Genomic DNA, 18659 nt, shown 5'->3' with positions numbered 1-18659 from the left:
TAAGGTTACTATGTGGAGTGTAGATATTAAAAGGCAATAGTCTGAAAGTAGGAAGACCACAAGGATCTGTTGGGACTCACGTTCATTGTCGTGTTTTAGCATCCAGCTCAGCAGTGACCCGCTTTTGGAAGCCTTCCTGGTTTCTTCAGGCAGAGCCAGTCGTTCCTTGACCTCAGTATATTTCCTTAGACAGGTACACCATTGATGCTTCTTTCTCTACCCATGGGCTACGAGTTCCTGGAGGGTCCCCTGGGTGGCCTCCAGCCCTGTGCTGCCATCACCATCACCCCTGGGGGAGGAAGTGGGATGGAGGGAGAGCCTTTGAAGCCTGTGGTACAGGCTGTCCTTCCAGCTCACAGAGGGCTCTCTGGGGAACCTATGTTTGACTTTCTATTCCTAGTACTATAAGTTCAAATGTTTAGGATGTTTGAAGTTAGGATGAAAGTATTTCTATTCACGCTACTAGAATCTGTGAGTTTTTTTTTTTTAATTAGGAGAGCCCACAGCAAAACTTGGGGTCCCTGGCTAGGGAAAAAAAATGTAGTTGTGAGGAGGGAGGGGAAACTCTGCGGTGGGCAAACCTGGATGGAGCTGGACCGTAAAGCCTGGGCCTCCTGAACTGGGATCCTGGGGGTCAGGAGGGCGAGTTGGGGGTCGACCAGGCCCCAGGTGTACGGCCAGGCAGAAATTTCGAGAGGGGCAGAACCCGGCCAGGAGGCAGCGGGCCGAGCCCACCCAGACGAGACCGGAGCGGCGGCGGGCCGGGGTCGGGCACCGCGCCGCTGGCCGACGGGCCCCAGACATTCCAGGTCCGCCGCGGGAATGCACTGGACCAGGCGGTCCGCTGCCCTGGACCAGGCGGCTAACTGCTCTGGACGGGTTCGCGGGCGGGGCCTACGGCCGAGGGGCGGGACCCCAGGCTGCAGGGGCGGGGCCCACGGACGCGGGACCTTTAAATTGGCCGCCCGGGCGCCGGGCACCCGCCCGACACTGACACATCCACCGAGCGACGACACGCCGACGGACACGGGCAGCAGCGCGGAGCCCACCATGCCGCGCCACCTCCCGGGACTGCTTCTCCTGTTCTGGCCGCTGCTGCTGCTGCCGCCGCCCCCCGCTGCCCCCAGCCCCATGGCCCGCCCGGGCTTACGCAGGTTGGGGACCCGCGGCCCAGGGGGCAGCCCCGGACGCCGCCCCGCTCCGGCTGCCCCCGCCAGCGTGCCCTACTCTGGGGCCGGCCAGCCCGGCGGGGCCCGCGGCGCAGGTACATGGTCTGGGAGGGAACGGGAGAGGGATCCCAGACCGAGAGGGACAGGAGAGGGTCCCAGGGAAGGACACCCGCCTGGAGCGAGGGAGATCCTGGACCAGGGCCCGGCCGGCTGGATGGGTGGGCAGGCGAATCTGGAGTCAAATAAGGAAGAGCCTTGGTCACCCACCAAGTATTCCTTTCACCCCATCACCCCAGCCCAAGCCAGACGTGGTGCAGGAGAAAGATCCCCTCCCCTGCGGGACAAATCCTATAGGGAAACTGAGGTCCAGAGAAGGGAAAGGAGATGCTCAAGGTCCCTCATAGCCAGGGCTAGACTTCCCTTCTGAAGCTCAGACTCGAGCAACTGCCCCCTGAGACTTGGGCAGAGAGGATGGGGCAGCTGTGGGTACAGCTGGGGGCGCCTCACAGCTCTTTGTCCCAGACCCCACTTCTTGTTCAGATCAGTAAATCTTCCCTGAAATTCTGCTTTCAGTTCTCTGGCTGATTGTGCCCCAACCCCAACCTGTGCTCTCTTACATGCTCAAACACCCAGGATACTTTGGGTCTTTGGCGAACAATCGCAATTCACTTTTGGGTCAGTAGTTGGTTCCTGGGGCGGAGGAAACCTAGAGAGGAGAGTTGGAAGGTGATCCAACACAGCCCCTGACAGCACATACAGGGGAGCTGAGCCTCGTCAAGATGAGAGAATCCAGCAAATCAGGGTCAGAGCTAGGAATAAAGCTCGGGGCTTGGATATCCCAAGTGTGGGTCTTTCCACTGCTTCAGGCTACCAAGCTCTTAATATGGATTTTTATCTTTATTACCAAAAAGTCCAGCATCAGAGTTGTTAAAGTCTGGCTTTAAAGAGAGGTGGCATCAAACCATTTTCTGGATGTCCAGTCTCATCTGGCCAGTGATGATGCTTCATGCCCCTGGTTGATTTGTGTTGTCCACCCCTAATGCACCTTTTGAGTAATGTTGAGGAAAAACACAAAGGATTCTTTCCTGCATCAGCTCCAATGGGCTGGATTTGCTATGGCAAGAGCATTGTCATCGAGACAGGGAGTGCCAGGGTTCACAATGGTTAAATACAGCCCTACCAGTGGGTTGCTTCAGGTCAAGAATGAGGATAGGGAAGAAGTCTCTCCCAGAGGTTATTTTACCTCTGGTCCTGATCCACATTCCTTGGGGAAGGGACTAGAAAGAGAAGGAAGGATCTCTCATGGAGTGGTCAGTGTTCCCCTGAGCAGCACTGATCCTTTATTACTTGAAATCAAAACCAATATTAAATGATACTTCTTTAATAAGCACCACATTCCACTCTTTTTCAAATTCTCTTTTTGCCTCCAGAAATTGCTAGGCTTTGCTTTGTTATTTCTAGAGGAGTTCTCAGAAATTCACAGTTATTGTGAGTAAGGAAACATTTTCGGAAATTCAGATTCTCATTTTCTTGATTTCTAAGAATCAAAGAGCGTTATCTAGAAAAGGGGACTGAGATTCAAAAACTATGAATGTAAAGGGGGTCTGAATCAGGAAGTAAGCAGATGCTCACAGAACGTCCTGCCATGCCCCCTGTATTTTCTATTCCTGCTGTAATAAATTACCATGAATATAGTGGCTTAAAACAGCACACATTTACTGTCTAAGAGTTCTGTAGATCAGAAGTCTGACACTAGTCTCTCTGAACTGACCTTAAGGTATCAGCAGGGCTGCTTTCCTTTTGGAAAGATCTTAGAGGAGAATACATTTCTTTGCCTTTTCACCATATAGAGGTGACCCTCATTCCTTGGCTCATGACATTTTCCCTCCATTTTCAAAGCCACCAAAGGCAGGATGAGTCCTCACATGTCATCTCCCAGATCTCCTCTTCTGCCTCCCTATTCCACTTTTAGGAGCCTTTGTAATTATATTGGATCCACCAGGATAACCGCCCCATCTCAAATCTTCAACTTAATCACGCTTGCAGAGTCTTATTTACCTTGTAAATAAACATACTTACAGGTTCTGGGAATTAGGTCATGGACATCTGTGAGGGGAGGGCATTATCTTATCCTGCCTGCTACACCCCTGTAACCTCCCATAGATGATTCCCTGTGAAAAATCAAGTGAAGAAGGAAAGGAATCCTGCACGTTTACTTGCAAGAACATAACCTCAACATGAGTAAGGACACCATTGGGGTGTTAGAGACAACGCTGTCAGATACAGGGTTCATATCATATGTAGTTTTCCTTTTATTCAAATTATGCAAATATAGCCAGATCCATCTCCTGGAAAGATTTTCTTCTTTGCTCTCAATGCATGGTAATCAGGGATGAAATGAAATTCTGGAGTTATTATTTTTTTTTAAAGGATTAACTCCTTTTGACTTAGCTAAATATATGATGTATAACATATTCAGCCTGATGGCTCAAAGTCACCAAGTAAGATGTTTACTAGGTACTTGAGATAATGTTAATTTTGGTGGCAGAAAATGTTGCCTCAGAGAGGCAATCATGCAATGGGCTGGGAGTCTGGAAACCTGGAGTCCAATCTATATTCTACCACTTTCTAGCTCTACACCTCCCTGAGTCTCAGGTACCTCACCTGTACAAGGGTAGAAAAGCAACTCTAACTTGCATCTCTAACTTCACAAGGTTGTTGGGTTGAAATCCTGTGATATCTAAAGTGTTATTGAAAGTAGGATTTATTTATTGTCTTAATTAATACCTCTAGGAATCAGGCTAAAAGCAAGAGGATACTTACCAGTTTTTTTTTTTTTTTTTGAACTATACAGAGGCATAATTCCTATTGCAGGCAGGGCTTTTTCTGTCATCAACTGCTTAGCTAGGAATTTAATTTTGAATAAATAAATACCTACACCTTTCCCCCTTACACACTGAGTAAATTGCTCTCTTAGAGTTTCATCAGTTTCCAGGCAGCCTCCTATTAGGAAAGGAAAGAACCCTGAGTGACATTTCATGCCAAAGGATCTCATTTTGATTCAGGGCTTGGGTGTGTGTGTGGGGTGTGTGTGTGTGTGTGTGTGTGTGTGTGTGTGTGTGTTTTGGGAAAGAAGGAGGAATGATTTCTCTCTTGGATTTGATTTGAGTGACTAGGAGAGGGAGGAGTATAGAATGAGATTAGAGGGGGAAAGGATAAGAAAGATGTGCTGAAAACAAAACTGTATTGTGTCTCTACAATGTGCCAGGTCCTTTTGTGTGGGAACGATACATGCTCCTTGAGGGCAGGTAATCTGGCTTATTATTATTATTATTTTTGTAGCCCCTTGGCTTAATACACGGTGAAAGTGAAATTGCTCAGTCGTGTCCGATTCTTTGCACCCCATGGCTCCTCAGTCCATGGAATTTTCCAAGCAAGAGTACTGGAGTGGGTTGCCATTTGCTTCTCCAGGGGATCTTTCCAACCCAGGGGTCAAACCCAGGTCTCCCTCATTGCAGGCAGATGCTTTACCATAAAAAAAAATATTTGGAGAATGAAAAAACGAGAGAGGTGACTAAGAGAATTTGGTGGGGGCTGTAGGATAGATACCAGGTCAAAATCTCTGCTTCTTGAAACAAGACATGCTGACGAAGATGGACCTCAACGTGGACCAGATGAAGTGGTCACCCTTCTTTCCACTTTTCGAGGTTTAAACTCAGGGCTGTTTGGACCTCAGAGTTCACTAAACATGAGTGAATGACCAGATGGAGGGAGAATTTAGGGCTGCTCTGGAGCAGGTTTCTCCACCTTGAAAGTGGAGAAAAAGAAGGAAGTCACCAGGAGAGCACCGGCGTGCCTCGCCTCACACTCTGCCATTGTCTGAGGGGCTGTGAGGCTTGAGCAGGCAGTGGAGGGGGCACTGAGGCTGCCCTGAGTTCAGTTCAGACAGGGTTCAGGGATGGCCAAGGTGCCCAAGAGAGGCCTGGAGTCCATTCATTCCTGGGCATCAAGAGGAACCTTTGAAAAAAACTTTAAGCAGAAGGATGAAAACTTTCCAAGTGAAAAGTTCAGGACATTCAAATAGGGGAGCTCTTTGAGGAAATGTCAGACCTCTATGTGAATTCTCACTGGGGAATCCTGAAAGGCCTCAGTGCTTTCAGTGTCCAAAGGGAGGGTGGTCTTGAGGAAGACAGCAGAGAGTGGGGTATCTGGGCCCAAGGATGCTGGTCACAGCATTCCCCTTCTGACTGTGGTCCGCTCACCGATTAGCCATGTACTGTTGCCCATGCCCTTCTTTGCAGGTGTTTGCAAGAGCAGGCCCTTAGACTTGGTGTTTATCATCGATAGTTCTCGTAGTGTACGGCCCCTGGAGTTCACCAAAGTGAAAACCTTTGTCTCGAAAATAATCGACACTCTGGACATCGGGCCGGCAGACACGCGGGTGGCAGTGGTGAACTACGCCAGCACCGTGAAGATCGAGTTCCATCTCCAGACCCACTCGGATAAGCAGTCCCTGAAACGAGCGGTGGCGCGGATCACGCCCTTGTCTACGGGCACCATGTCAGGCCTGGCCATCCAGACGGCGATGGACGAAGCCTTCACAGTGGAGGCAGGAGCTCGAGGGCCTACTTCCAACATCCCCAAGGTGGCCATCATCGTGACCGACGGGCGGCCCCAGGACCAGGTGAATGAGGTGGCCGCGCGGGCCCGGGCGTCTGGTATTGAGCTGTACGCCGTGGGCGTGGACCGGGCAGACATGGAGTCCCTCAAGATGATGGCCAGCGAACCCCTGGACGAGCACGTTTTCTACGTGGAGACCTATGGGGTCATTGAGAAACTTTCCTCTAGATTCCAGGAGACCTTTTGTGGTAAGTCTTTGCTTCTAGTTAGAAAAGATGTTATAGTTAGACAGCATGTGTTCGAAGAAAAAGAGATTTATTCTTTTTTTTTTTTTTTTGGTGGAAATTTTATGGAAAACTTAAATATAAGCAACGTTTTTTTGGTATGTGATTTTTTTTTTTCTAAACTTAAGCATACTTTGTTGGCTTAGGAATATAGAGCTGCCTTATATATAAGTTGGTTTGCTCATAAAATCTTCCTGTTTGCATTAGAAATGTGAAGTTCTGGAAACATCCAGGGTAAATGATCCTGCTGTTCCCTGATGGGGTCAGAAAAAAATACAAACAAAAAACCAGACACCTCTCTTCTCCCCTCTGCCCACCGCATTTTTTCCAGATATTTTCTTTAGTTTTACCATCTCTAGATTTAACAGAACTCTGCTTGTTTTTTTCTCAGAAGACAGGGACTGCATCTGTCCCTGGAAGGATTGGCTGGCTTCTTGTCCAGCATAACTGTCCATCAGAGTGTATACTTAGCAAATACTCTAGTTTTCAGATTCAGCTCATTCTCTGATTATTCCTTTGGAGGGACAGGATTAAGAACCAGGGAGACTAGGATTTCAGCTCACTTTTGAGATAGCAAGATGTAGGCTATTTTTTGGTTCTTTGTTTTAATGTTTTAAGTTTTTAATTATTCTGCTACTGTCCTCCCTCTTCTTTCTTCCTGCTGATTTAATTAGAATTTTTAGCATGAATCAGCCAAACCCATGAATATGAATCCATTCAAGGCTCAGGTTTATCTTTAGTCACTGATAAGAATTATGAATTTGTGGGACTCAAACGTTTTAATTTTTACTTTTAAATTTATTTATTATTATTTTTTTAAATTTCATCTTCCTTTGTTTCTTTCTATCTATATTCATTTTTTAAAATCATTTGGAGATAATCTTTCAAAACTCTGTAGAATTATCCAAGCAGGTGTGGACAAATTTCTAGTTCAGGTGAATTTTGAAGTGTAGATAACTTTTGCTGTATAATTTATTCTGCATTTGTTTTCTCAATATGTGTTTATCGATCACTGATGATACAAAGATAAAGGTAATCCCTGCCTACCATCAAGCAAAAGTCTAGGGCTGGAGCTGAGACAAGCAAGTGAATCAATAATTACAGTTGTCAATTTCAAGGAGACTTTATACATAAATGAAAGTGAAACTCAGTAATCAACAGTTTGTCAGGAAATGGGAGATGAAGTCTGGGTCTGGAGCAAATTCCGATCTCATCTCAGCCAGAGCTGGCAGGGGGCCTCTTGTGTTTCCTGCCTTAGGACACTGGGTCTTCTCAAGCTGTCCTTGGCTTTGGTGGCATCAACTCGGCAGTCATCGGTTCCCAAAAGAAAATAGCTTTCTTTCTCCCAGGAAACCCCCCCTGTATTTGTGGGTGAGAACTTTTCCATGAAGATGCTGTTCTGTGGCAAGGTTGGGCCTCAAAGCTAGCACCTGGGGTTGGGCTTGAAGGACATAAAGTAACAAGTGGTGAGTGGCCACCTTTTCATCCTGGTACAAGAGACCTGCTTGTTCTGGGGGGAAAATGTCCTGTCTTTGGAAAAAAGACTGAGGGGCAGCTGTTGTAGTCAACCGACTGGAAAGATTATTCCATGAAAAGGCCCTTCTTGGAAAAATATTAGCCTTGTCCTGTTGCCAGAACTGTGGGGGCTGGGTGAACTGCCACAGGGGTGCCAGCCTCCTCCAACATGCCTCCTTGGTTTCTCAGAAATGACCAAATTCATGATTCTTTTATCAAAACATGTCGCTTGGGAAAAAAGTCTGACATAAAAATGGCTCCAGGAGCAAAAAGATGAGGATGCCATTTAGCTAATGTGTTGTGTTCTTCTTTTTCTTTTACCGATTCGTGTATAGCAGATGGGGCTTCCCTGGTGGCACAGATGGTAAAGAATCTGCCTGCAATGCAGGAAACCTGGGTTTGATCCCTGGGTTGGGAAGATCCCCTAGAGAGGAGAATGGCCACCAACTCCAATATTCTTGCCTGGAGAATCCCATGGACAGAGAAACCTGGAGGGCTATAGTCCATGGGGTCGCAAAGAGTCAGACACAACTGAGTGACTAACACTGTCACTTTCTTTTTCACTTTTCATACAACATATGAGTTTAGACTCCTTGAAGATATGAGAGTCACGTGCAGATACATTTGGGCTCAGGAACCCGTACCATATATTTAAAAGGCAGTTACCTGCATTGCCCTCCACCATTTGCATGTTCAAACGTGTATTGCTGCCCAAAGAGTGAGTGGGTGCAATTCCTGGGGATGAATTCTGTTTAGACTCACACTATAAAACCCCTGGAAACTGGCTTCTGGTTGCAGTGGAACAACTAGCTTGTAGAACTTCAGGAAGTACAATATTGTTTTCTTCTTGCTGTTGGAGAGCAAAAGTCTTTTTCTCTGTCCAGGTGGATACATTGGATAAAACACTGAATTGCCTGATTCATGTAACTGTTTGGTTTCAGCTCCAAATTCAAAAATCCCTTTCTCCTTTGAGAAACTCAACCACAAGATCTATAATTTTAAATTAGTAACATTCCTAGTTACTAATTTAAACATTACTAAGAGTGGGGCAGAAATAATCCAGGGGCAGAAAACAAATCGTAAATTTTTAGAGTGAACTAAAGATAGAATTGGAGAGGAATGTGCAGAGTGATTTTTTTTTTTGACAAGAGAGGAAGAATCTGAAATGCTTCTTATGTATTGACACTGACTGTTGTAAATTTCCTTTGCACAGCTCTAGACCTGTGTGCACTGGGCACACATCAGTGCCAGCACGTGTGTATCAGTGACGGGGAAGGCAGGCACCACTGTGAATGCAGCCAAGGATATTTCTTGAATGCTGATAAGAAGACGTGTTCAGGTGAGACCTGCTTAAGGGACAATGGCTGACAGGAACATATTTGGGGACTCACTCCTCAAGACTTTGGACTGGCCTTATGCTTTTCTCCTAACTGCCTTGTGGCAGATTTACTGTTATCAACAACTTTCCTTGAAAAGGAACATCAGGAGGAAAGTGAGGTAGTACCTAAAACAGCCTATTACAGTAGTTATGGCTTGTTTTAGAGAGAAAGGTTAGTAGGGAGAAGGACAAAACTCTTGGTCTTTTGAGGTTTTGGAATTTTTCCTGGATTTTATTTAATTAAATACAAGCCACTTTTACCTTTCTGTAACCCTAGGTGCTCATGGAATCTAGAAATGGAAGAAAACTTAGGGAGGTTCTCACTTGTCTGCTGTATGAATATTCATATACTGTCAATGAAGAGAACAAATTAGGTCCATTTTGTTAGATCCTAGAAAATAGTTGTTGAGAGGGAGAAAACGAGATAATTTAACTCAACCTGATCATTTTATAGAAAATGAAATTGAGATCCGTCCCCGCTGCCCCAAGAAGGGAGAAGACTTACCCTTGTCATAGGTCTGTTAGTGAAAGAACCAAGATCAGGAAGCGAGTTCCAACCCTCCCATCCAGTAGGCATCCTCTTGTGTCAGACTGACCCATTTCATTAGCATTGTGTGTGTGTGTATATGTGTGTGTGTGTGCGTGGATGTGTGTGGTATGGCCCATAGTTATTTGCTTACCATGTTTTCCATGTGTTGACGTTTGTCCTGGTCGTCTTTTGATAGCTATTGATAAGTGTGCTCTTAACACTCATGGCTGTGAACACATCTGTGTGAACGACAGAACTGGCTCTTATCATTGTGAGTGCTACGAAGGTTACACCTTAAATGAAGACAGGAAAACGTGTTCAGGTAAGTGGGGGCAGGGGCTTTACTATTGCCTCTCTGTCTACCTACCTCCCCAAGCCAGTGTTGGGGGGCAGTCATCTCAACAGGGAACTTGATATCTTTTTGTCTGTTGCCATCTTTGGCTTTTCCCATTTCTTATGAGGAAAGTTGAAAATGGCAGTATGTAGTCTCGTGACCTACCTGTGTGAGTGTGTTGTTCATTTCCTTCTCTGTCCCCAGCCCTAATTGTCCTCTCCAGATGCTGAAGACAATTTAGTTAAAATCAAATAACAGCCCACCAGATACTTGTTATTTAAAAAAAGAAAAGCAGTAACTCCACAGTGGAGAGACCTGGCAGACACCACTTCCACTAAGTCATCAGAGTTGATGTCACCGGCAGTGACACAGTGATGTCATGCTTCTCCTGTCATCACATGACACACAGTGATGTCATACTTCTTCCATAATCATGTTCTCGGGGCACAACAGTACTTCTGTAGTTTTCTTGCTAAAAATTTAAGATCATGAGGAAACCTCAGACAAACCCAAACTGAGAGACATTCCAAAATGAGAGACATTCCATGAACTAATTTTTCAGTAATTTTCAAAAGTGTCACAGTCATGAAAGGCAAAGAAAGACTGAGGAAATGTCCCAGATTGGAGGCAACTAAGGAGATATGATAGCTTAAAGCAATGTGTGAGCCTGGATTGGATCCTGGGCCACAAAAAGGGCATTTGTGGTAGAAACACTGGCAGACTTTGAATAAGGTCTTTGGTTAGTTAAGGGCATTGTATCAATGGTTAGTTTCCTGGTTTTGGTCGTTACATTGTGCTTATATAGGATGTTTACATTTGGGGAAATGGGATGAAGTGTAGGACTTTTCAAAATGAAAAGTTCAAAAAGATAAACAATAGTTTAAAAATATGTCAGTAGAGAGAGAAGTGCACAAAAGTGCAGTTTGGGTCTTGAGTTCTGATGCTGTTCTGAGTCAGTTGATCTCCTTTGGACTCGGTTTCCTCATTTATTACAGGAGAGGACTGAGCTACAGTTTCTTCAGACGCGGATTCTGTGTCTTTCTGAATCTAGTATAATTAGTTCCACAACGGTTGGAATCCCTCTGATTCAGCGTAAATACAGCAAATCTAAAAGGAACGCTTTAGAAAGTACTTATGAGATACTTAGATTATAAAAGCTCAGTATAGGGGACTTCCCTGGCAGTCCAGTGGTTAAGACCCCATGCTTCCAATGCAGTGGCTGTGGGTTCAATCCTTGGTCAGGAAACTAAGATCCCATATGCCACATGGTGAGGCCAAACAAACAAACCAAAAAAAAAAAAAAAACCCAACAATATAAACTCAGCATAGATTATGAAAAGGAGTAGGGGAAAATAGAAGACTAAGTATTGTGTGTAAAGGAGTTTGTTTTACTCAATTAATTTCTAGTAAGAGCACATATTACTGATGGCTTTGAGTGGTTTCTAGTAAGTTCTCCTTTTTTACATTGCTAGCTGCAAATAGGATTTCTACATATGGGTAATAAAAGACCTCTCCACATTTAATTTCCTTTCTTCTGGACTTTGCTTGGCAGCTCAAGATCAGTGTGCTTTGGGCACGCATGGCTGTCAGCACATTTGTGTGAATGACAGAGCTGGGTCCCACCACTGTGAGTGCTACAAGGGCTACACTCTGAATGAAGATAAAAAAACGTGTTCAGGTAAGGTCCGCTCAGTAAATTCTTTCATACAGGGCCCTTTCTACTGCAGTGAAACCAACTTTCAGTTCACCATGAGAGAGATTCTTAAAGGTAAGGTAAGCAGTTGGACTTCAGACCTTCTACCATGTTTACAGACTAAGGCACACACTGTTAGGGGGGCAATGAGCTCACTAGGTTTTGCAAACATAGCTCACTTCAGAAAATTACTGGGTAATGGGCAGGGAGTGGGGGATATAAGAAAAGCTAATTGGATGTACAGTCCAGGAAAATTTTATATCTCTGAAAAGCAAATAGGAAACTTTGGAGGAAGTCAGTGGGACAGTAACTATTTGGTGTGATAGGCTGAATTGATCTTTTTCCAATTAAAACTAGGCCTGGAACTTTTCTGTAGTGTTTGACTTAAAGCTGGATCATTTTTAGTAAAGGAGACTTTGTAAATGACTGAATTAGACCCACACAGGTCTTCCAGTAAGTTTGAAGCAAGTCCTTCCCTGACAATTTCTAGATGATCAATCTTGGGTGAATCTGAGGCTTATGACTTGGCGAGGGAGCTCGTGCCAGAACTGCTAATCCTCATTAATTTGATTTAAACTCACTGGCAGAACAGAGTGGCATTTATAATGTAAAAGCAGTCCTCTGAGAAATTCCTAGCTCTCAAGGTGGTGTTTATTTTTGGCATATTCAGTATTTTTTTTTTTTTTTTTTTTAGATTTTGTGTATACTCTCCTCTTCCTTGAGGAGGTGTAATATGTGACCTTTTCAAGAGAGATTAGAGGAAGTGGCACATCACCAATTCGCCCTTAAAAAAAGTGAGATCAATAAAACAGTACTGAGCCCCTATTTTGTTCCCAGGACTGTGCTTAGCCTTGTGGGCATGTAAGGAAGCATCAACTTCTGCCTCTGAGTTATGACAGGCTGGGTGCAAACTGAAAAACTGTCATTTTTTTTTTTTTTAAACATTAGAGGACAATTGCTTTACAATGTTGTGTTAGTTTCTGCTGTACAACAACGTGAATCAGCCATAAGGATACATATATCACCTCCCTCTTGAGCCTCCCTCCCACTCACCTCCATCCCACTCCTTTAAGTCATCACAGAGCACTGATCTGGGCTCCCTGTGTTATATAGCAGCTCCCCACTAGCTATCTGTTTTACACATGGTGGTGTATATATGCAAACGCTACTGTTTTGATTACTCCTGAACCCAGTACCTTAAGAAAGCAGCGACTGGTAGCGAGAGTCCATAACTAGGGAGAGGCTGGGGGTGGCCAGAGGGCTGGGAGTGGAGGAGTGGAGGGGGCATGGGCAAGGGGAGGGGCTTGTGTCAATTTGTTGAGGTGGGTGGGACTAAGTCCCCCCTCCCCCCGGTGGAGAGGATTCAAGGCTGCTCTTCTCAAACCATTGGTATCCCTGTTGATACTCTAAGTGGGTCCTTTAAACTGAAGACCTGCGGAAAGGAAACAAAGTGCATTTACATGTAAACTAACAGACATTATGGAATAAAATCAACCACTTTATTAAAAAGAAGAAATCAAAGGAGATTTTCAGTTCAGACAGACTTCAGTTAAGGCAGCACTTCCAGGTAACAGTTCACCTGCATTCTTCCGTGTCTGCTGGGTGCCACGCGCTGTTCCAGGTGTTTTAGCAACAGTCACACGTATACTGCTCACAGCAAATTGACTCATAGCCACTGAGTAACTTGCCGGTGGTCACTTGGCTAGTGAGTAGCAGAGCCGGGATTTGAACCCCGGCACTTGATCTGGTGGTTCGTATGTTCTCAAACACTGAGCTACACTGTCTCACGGTGCAAAGCACATGACAGCAAAAGGAGATAGAAAAAGAAAGATGCGATGGTGGGAAATCAGTATTTATAGATCTTACAGCAATAATGGATGCCATGCTAAAACTGGGGTACACAACGTGGGGCAGATCCCCTCTACTGGCCTGCCTTCCCCTCGCTGGGCAGTGGGAAAGCTAGTAAATTAACCGTGGGGCCCCAGATCAGGGGCCGGGGGCTGGAGGCATGTCCCCTTGTTATCTCTGGAGTCGCTGCTAAGCTGGGCTGAGGGGAAAAAGAAACGCTCTGCTAGTTGGCATTTTGCTGGAAACATCTGAACTGTAGTAGTGAAGGGAATATCAGTGTGAAGGTTGGAAAGACGTTGTGGTTAGATTATCTAGGGCCTTGTGTGCCATGGAAAGCTCTTTTATAGGCAGTAGTGAGCTACAGATGAAGGTGAAAGAGGAGAGTGAAAAAGCTGGCTTAAAATTTGACATTCAAAAAATCTTAGATCATGGCATCTGGACCCATCACTTCATGGTAAATAGGTGGGGAAACAATAGAAACAGTGATAAAATAAGCAGACTTGAAGAAAATCAACCCCGAATATACATTGGAAGGATTGATGCCGAGGCTGAAGCTCCAATACTTTGGCCACCTGATGCAAAGAACTGACTCATTGGAAAAGACCCTGATGCTGGGAAAGACTCAAGGCTGGAGGAGAAGGGGACGACAGAGGATGAGATGGTTGGATGGCATCACTGATTCAATGGACGTGAGTTTGAGCAAGCTTTGGGAGATGGTGAAGAACAGGAAAGCCTGGCATGCTGCAGTCCATGGAGTTGCAAAGAGTCGGACACAGCTGAGTGACTGAACAACAATAGTGAGCCATGGAAAGTTTGGAAGCATGGAATGACACTTAAGAGGACATTTTCTACTGCTACTGCTAAGTCGCTTCAGTCGTGTCCGACTCTGTGCGACCCCATAGATGGCAGCCCACCAGGCTCCGCCATCCCTGGGATTCTCTAGGCAAGAATACTGGAGTGGGTTGCCATTTCCTTCTCCAGTTCATGAAAGGGAAAAGTGAAAGTGAAGTCACTCAGTCGTGTCCGACTCTTAGCGACCCCATGGACCGTAGCCTACCAGGCTCCTCTGTCCATGGGATTTTCCAAGCAAGAGTACTGGAGTGGGGTGCCATTGCCTTCTCCGAAGAGGACATTTAGAGGGAAACAAATAGTTTGACTCCTGTAATGGCTGAGAAGGACCTGTGTCCCCCAGGAAGTCTTTGCTCCTTGTAATGTATTTGTGACAGATAAAAAATACATTCTTATCCAACCATACACATCATCAGCACCATCATCATCATTATTATTTTTCTCTCTCTGTGTGCATGAGCTCATAGGCCATTATTTTCTGTACCACTTTAAGCATCAAAGACAGGCCCTCGGTCAATACAGTCTTTTTTGTGCAGCATCAAAGTTAACTCCATGTGTGAGTAGGTCCCTAATAATTTATTTTTGGTAATGGTGAAGATGAGCCATATATAGCTGGAGAGCTTGGAGGTGTTGTGGAAAGGCCAGAGGTAAGTTCTGGAATAGAATTAAGATGCAGTGCAGCCCTCCAGGACTGTGGACAGCGAAAAAAAGAGAGGCAGAACCCAAAATATTTGCAAGAAATAGCAAGGAATGGGCTGTGGGGGAGGGATCAGGAAGAGGCTCCCTCCTTCTGAAACATGGGAGACTCTGATGACTGAAGGATTCTTATGTCCCTACGTTGGGACCAAACCAAAGCTTCTTTCTCCCAGAAGTCTGTGTCGTTTCCGATTGTAATTTGTGAATATTCTCTCTCTTGCCCCAATCCTGGCCAGTTCTTAACCAGTGTGCCCTGGGCTCTCACGGTTGCCAGCACATCTGTGTGTATGATGGCAATGCCTCTTACCACTGCGACTGTGACACTGGCTACACCTTGAATGAAGACAAGAAGACATGTTCAGGTAAAGATGGTCCCTTTAAGCCGCATCCGTGCACTTGGACAGGAGTGAGCTTTCCTGTCTCCAAGTCTGAAGTACAGTTTTGAGTCTTGCCTCTTGGTCGGAATCCTCCAGTGGTTTCCAGATGTCTTCAGGATGGAATGTTTCTACTTTTCCACCAGGCATCCTTCCCGCCATTGGTTTTTAAAGGAATCTCCACCCTGTTCTCCTTACTGAACATTTTCATTTCCTAATGAAGACACACTATCGCAAGGAGATGGTCTTTATCTCTGCATTCTTGGCTTCTCCCTACATCGTGTTAAAACATTTTAACTTTGTATCATGGAGAATTTCTGATCATCACAAAAGCATTGAGAACAGTAGAACGCTTATATAACCATCACCTAGCTTTGACAATTGTAAACCTTTCCTCAACATCTGTTTCTTCTTTGACACATCCCACAGTATTTCCTCCTCTTTGTGTATGCTCTTACATCCTCTTATCTCCTAGAAAATGCACGTAGCTTAAGTCTTAAAAATGAAAGTATTGAATCGTTGGTTTCCCGATTTCCTATGATTTCTGACTCGCTGTAACGTTCTGTGTACTGTCACTGCCTCCAGCCATTGAAGAAGTGCGAAGACTCATCTCCACAGAAGATGCTTGTGCATGTGAAGCCACGCTGGCATTCCAGGATAAGGTCAGCTCATATCTGCAGAGACTGAACTCAAAACATATCCTTTTTGGAAGGATTTCTGCTTCTGCTTGAAGCCAACCTAGGTCTTACAATGGACATTTGAGGACATTTCACAGGATAAGGGCCTTATTCATTAAGTTTTAAGATGAACAGTAGAAATACACAGCCTTAATTTTTTAAGAGTTCTTTTTAAATATTTTAGGAGACTGTTATACCCATTTTTATTTGCAGGTGAAAGCGGTGTAGTCATCTTTCTAGTGCTTTTCCACAGCAGTATAAGCTCCTAATTGAGCTCTATTTAACCAGGGCTATCATCCTGATTCCTTAATAGGACTTTCTTACTCAGAATCTGTACATGTACAAGACAAGTCAGCTGATGAATGGAGTGTGATAACTCAGATGATACACAGTTGTGCATTTTGTTTAGCCAGGTTGTCAAAGAGCAGGTTTCAAAATGTAACATGGTACCACCTCAGAAACTTTCAAAAGCAGTTCTTTAGCCAAAGGAGTAATTCAGGAAGAGTACTTTTTCTTAGTCCAGCTGAAGTTAACAACACTGTTCCCAGGGATCTTCGAGGAGTATTAAAACTGTGATACTTACCGAAAGAGTGTGTGCTTGCTGCTCAAAAGTCAGTAAACAGGCCAGGTTGGTGGAAAGTCTGCTTTATTTCAGATGCAGGCAACTGGGGGTGGTCAGGGGGTGAGAGTTTTTATAGACGGGGGGTGGAGGACTACATGCAGAAACAGAACAGTCATCTCTAACAGTCATCTTCAGATCAGTCCTCAGTGGTTTGACCAGCATCATCTTGGTTGATTTAGGTACACTTAATCTTCTCTTCCGAGGTCCATCTGTTCTCTTTTCTTTGCGGCCAGTTCTCTGAATTGTGGCAGCTTCTGTCTTGCCTACAGTCTGGTCATCAGGTAGTTAACTTCTTCCACCTAGTGTTTTAGTATCGATGAGTCAGTTCACAGGATATGGCTCAAGGGTATTATCTATAGCCCTTGAGAAAGAACTGAAGGTCCCTGACTATGCTTAATGACTGTATTATTTAGTCTTTGACTGTCTTCGTTTCCAAATTTCTCACTTCTCTGATTAAGCTTATTCTTTGACTAAAGTTTTCCACAGACAAAAGGCAGGCAGAGAACATGGTAAGGGGGCAAGGACCATAGGGTTCAGCTCTGTTTCAGTAGGGCTACCTCGGAGCTTGCAGAGACATTCAAGGGATATGAGGGGACACAGAACATTTTAAAGGAATCTGTTTCCAAATCCTTCACTTCCTTAAATTGATCTGCTTACAGTGCAACTTGGGGTCAGCTGGCAGTCTCTTTTCCCATCTCTCACTTCAGTGCCACCAATCTCCTAACTTTACACAAGAAAGGGATATCTCTTGCTTACCTTGAATTTTAATAAGGTGAATTTCTTGGAAAGGTAAAATCTCCAGAAAGCCAAATAAAAGGACAATTCAAGTTTTTTTTTTAAAAAGTTATTTATTTTTGGCCATGCTGGGTCTTTGTTGCTGTGCACAGGCTCTCTCTAGTTGCATTGAGAGGGGGCTGTTCTTCTTTGTCGCGCACGGGCATCTCATTGCGGTGTCATCTCTTGTTGGGGAGCCTGGGCTTTAGGGTGCACAGGCTTCAGTAGTTGTGGCTGGGAGGATCTAGAGTGCGGGCTCAGTAGTTACGGTGGGCAGGCTTAGATGCTCTGTAGTATGTGGAATCTTCCCAGACTGGGGATCAAAACCCATGTCCCCTGCATTGGTGGTGGATTCTCAACCACTGTACCAGCAGGGAAGTCCCTCAACAGTTTTTTAAATTAAGGTTTCATAAGCACATCTCTCCCCATTCATTCCATTAAGAAATACCTTTCTAATTAAAATTTACCTTTTATTTTTAAATGATTTTATCTCAAAATTTGTAATTTACTTGTTGTTTGGATCAACTGTGTGCCCATCATAGTTGTAATGATAACTCAACCAAGGTGATTAAAAAAAATTAGAGCCTATGGTCAAAGAAAATTAATTTAAAGGTAATCTAGATGTAAACGTGTATGTGCTTGTTGTCTGTATAAAGTTTACGTCAGAAAGTGTAATAGAGTGATCAAAAACAGATTTTCAAGATTCAAGTAGAATAAAATTCTGTGGAAGCAGCAGAAAGGAAATACAGATTTAAGGAGATATTTTATTTTAGAAGAACAATAGTAGTAATAGTTCAGTATGTTATTAATATTACATAGGATACATTTAAAAGACTGGTTTAAATTTTAAAGCATCAATATTTATAATACAGCAAAATCGCATACTTTGTTACATAAAAGTTATGAAAACTTTCATATAATTTAAATATGCACAAGGTATTACTTGTCAAAATTATTTTAGGGGCCATATGAACAAAAATGCTTGAAGACCACCACTTTATATTCTGCTCTCTAAAGAACAGAATATCTAAGTTTTAGACAGATTAGATTTTTGGTGAGAAAATTTCACTCTTTTTGTTCCAATGAGAACTTACATTTTTCTTTTACCTTGTATTGAAGTGTCTGAAAGTGTGTTTACCTTTCCTAATGTCTAAAAATATATGGTTTTGGCCTTAACGACTAGTCACTCGATGACATTTTGGAGAAGTTGCAAGCAAATGAATATGGACAAGTACATCGTTAAACTTCTCAAATGTTTTACCTGGAAATAATGAGCATTTGGTGTAGTAAATACTTC

General features: G+C 44.2%; 1 protein-coding gene across 1 annotated transcript; it reads left to right on the top strand.

Moving 5' to 3' along the window:
* The first annotated feature begins 988 nt into the window (after positions 1-988).
* MATN3 (matrilin 3) lies at positions 989-18605 on the top strand. The gene is made up of 8 exons (XM_081596128.1): positions 989-1264; positions 5471-6037; positions 8802-8927; positions 9692-9817; positions 11382-11507; positions 15152-15277; positions 15875-15985; positions 18550-18605. Exons 1-8 carry the CDS (start codon positions 1051-1053, stop codon positions 18603-18605), a joined length of 1452 nt encoding a protein of 483 aa, XP_081452254.1. The 5' UTR covers positions 989-1050.
* Positions 18606-18659: the final 54 nt, after the last annotated feature.

The sequence above is a fragment of the Giraffa tippelskirchi genome, chromosome 4, assembly GCF_054371585.1.
Source record: "Giraffa tippelskirchi isolate mGirTip1 chromosome 4, T2T-mGirTip1v1.2.pri, whole genome shotgun sequence".
Classification (NCBI taxonomy): Eukaryota; Metazoa; Chordata; class Mammalia; order Artiodactyla; family Giraffidae; genus Giraffa; species Giraffa tippelskirchi.
The sequence above is the reverse complement of the archived record's forward strand: the minus strand, read 5'-3'. Positions and strand labels throughout refer to the sequence as shown.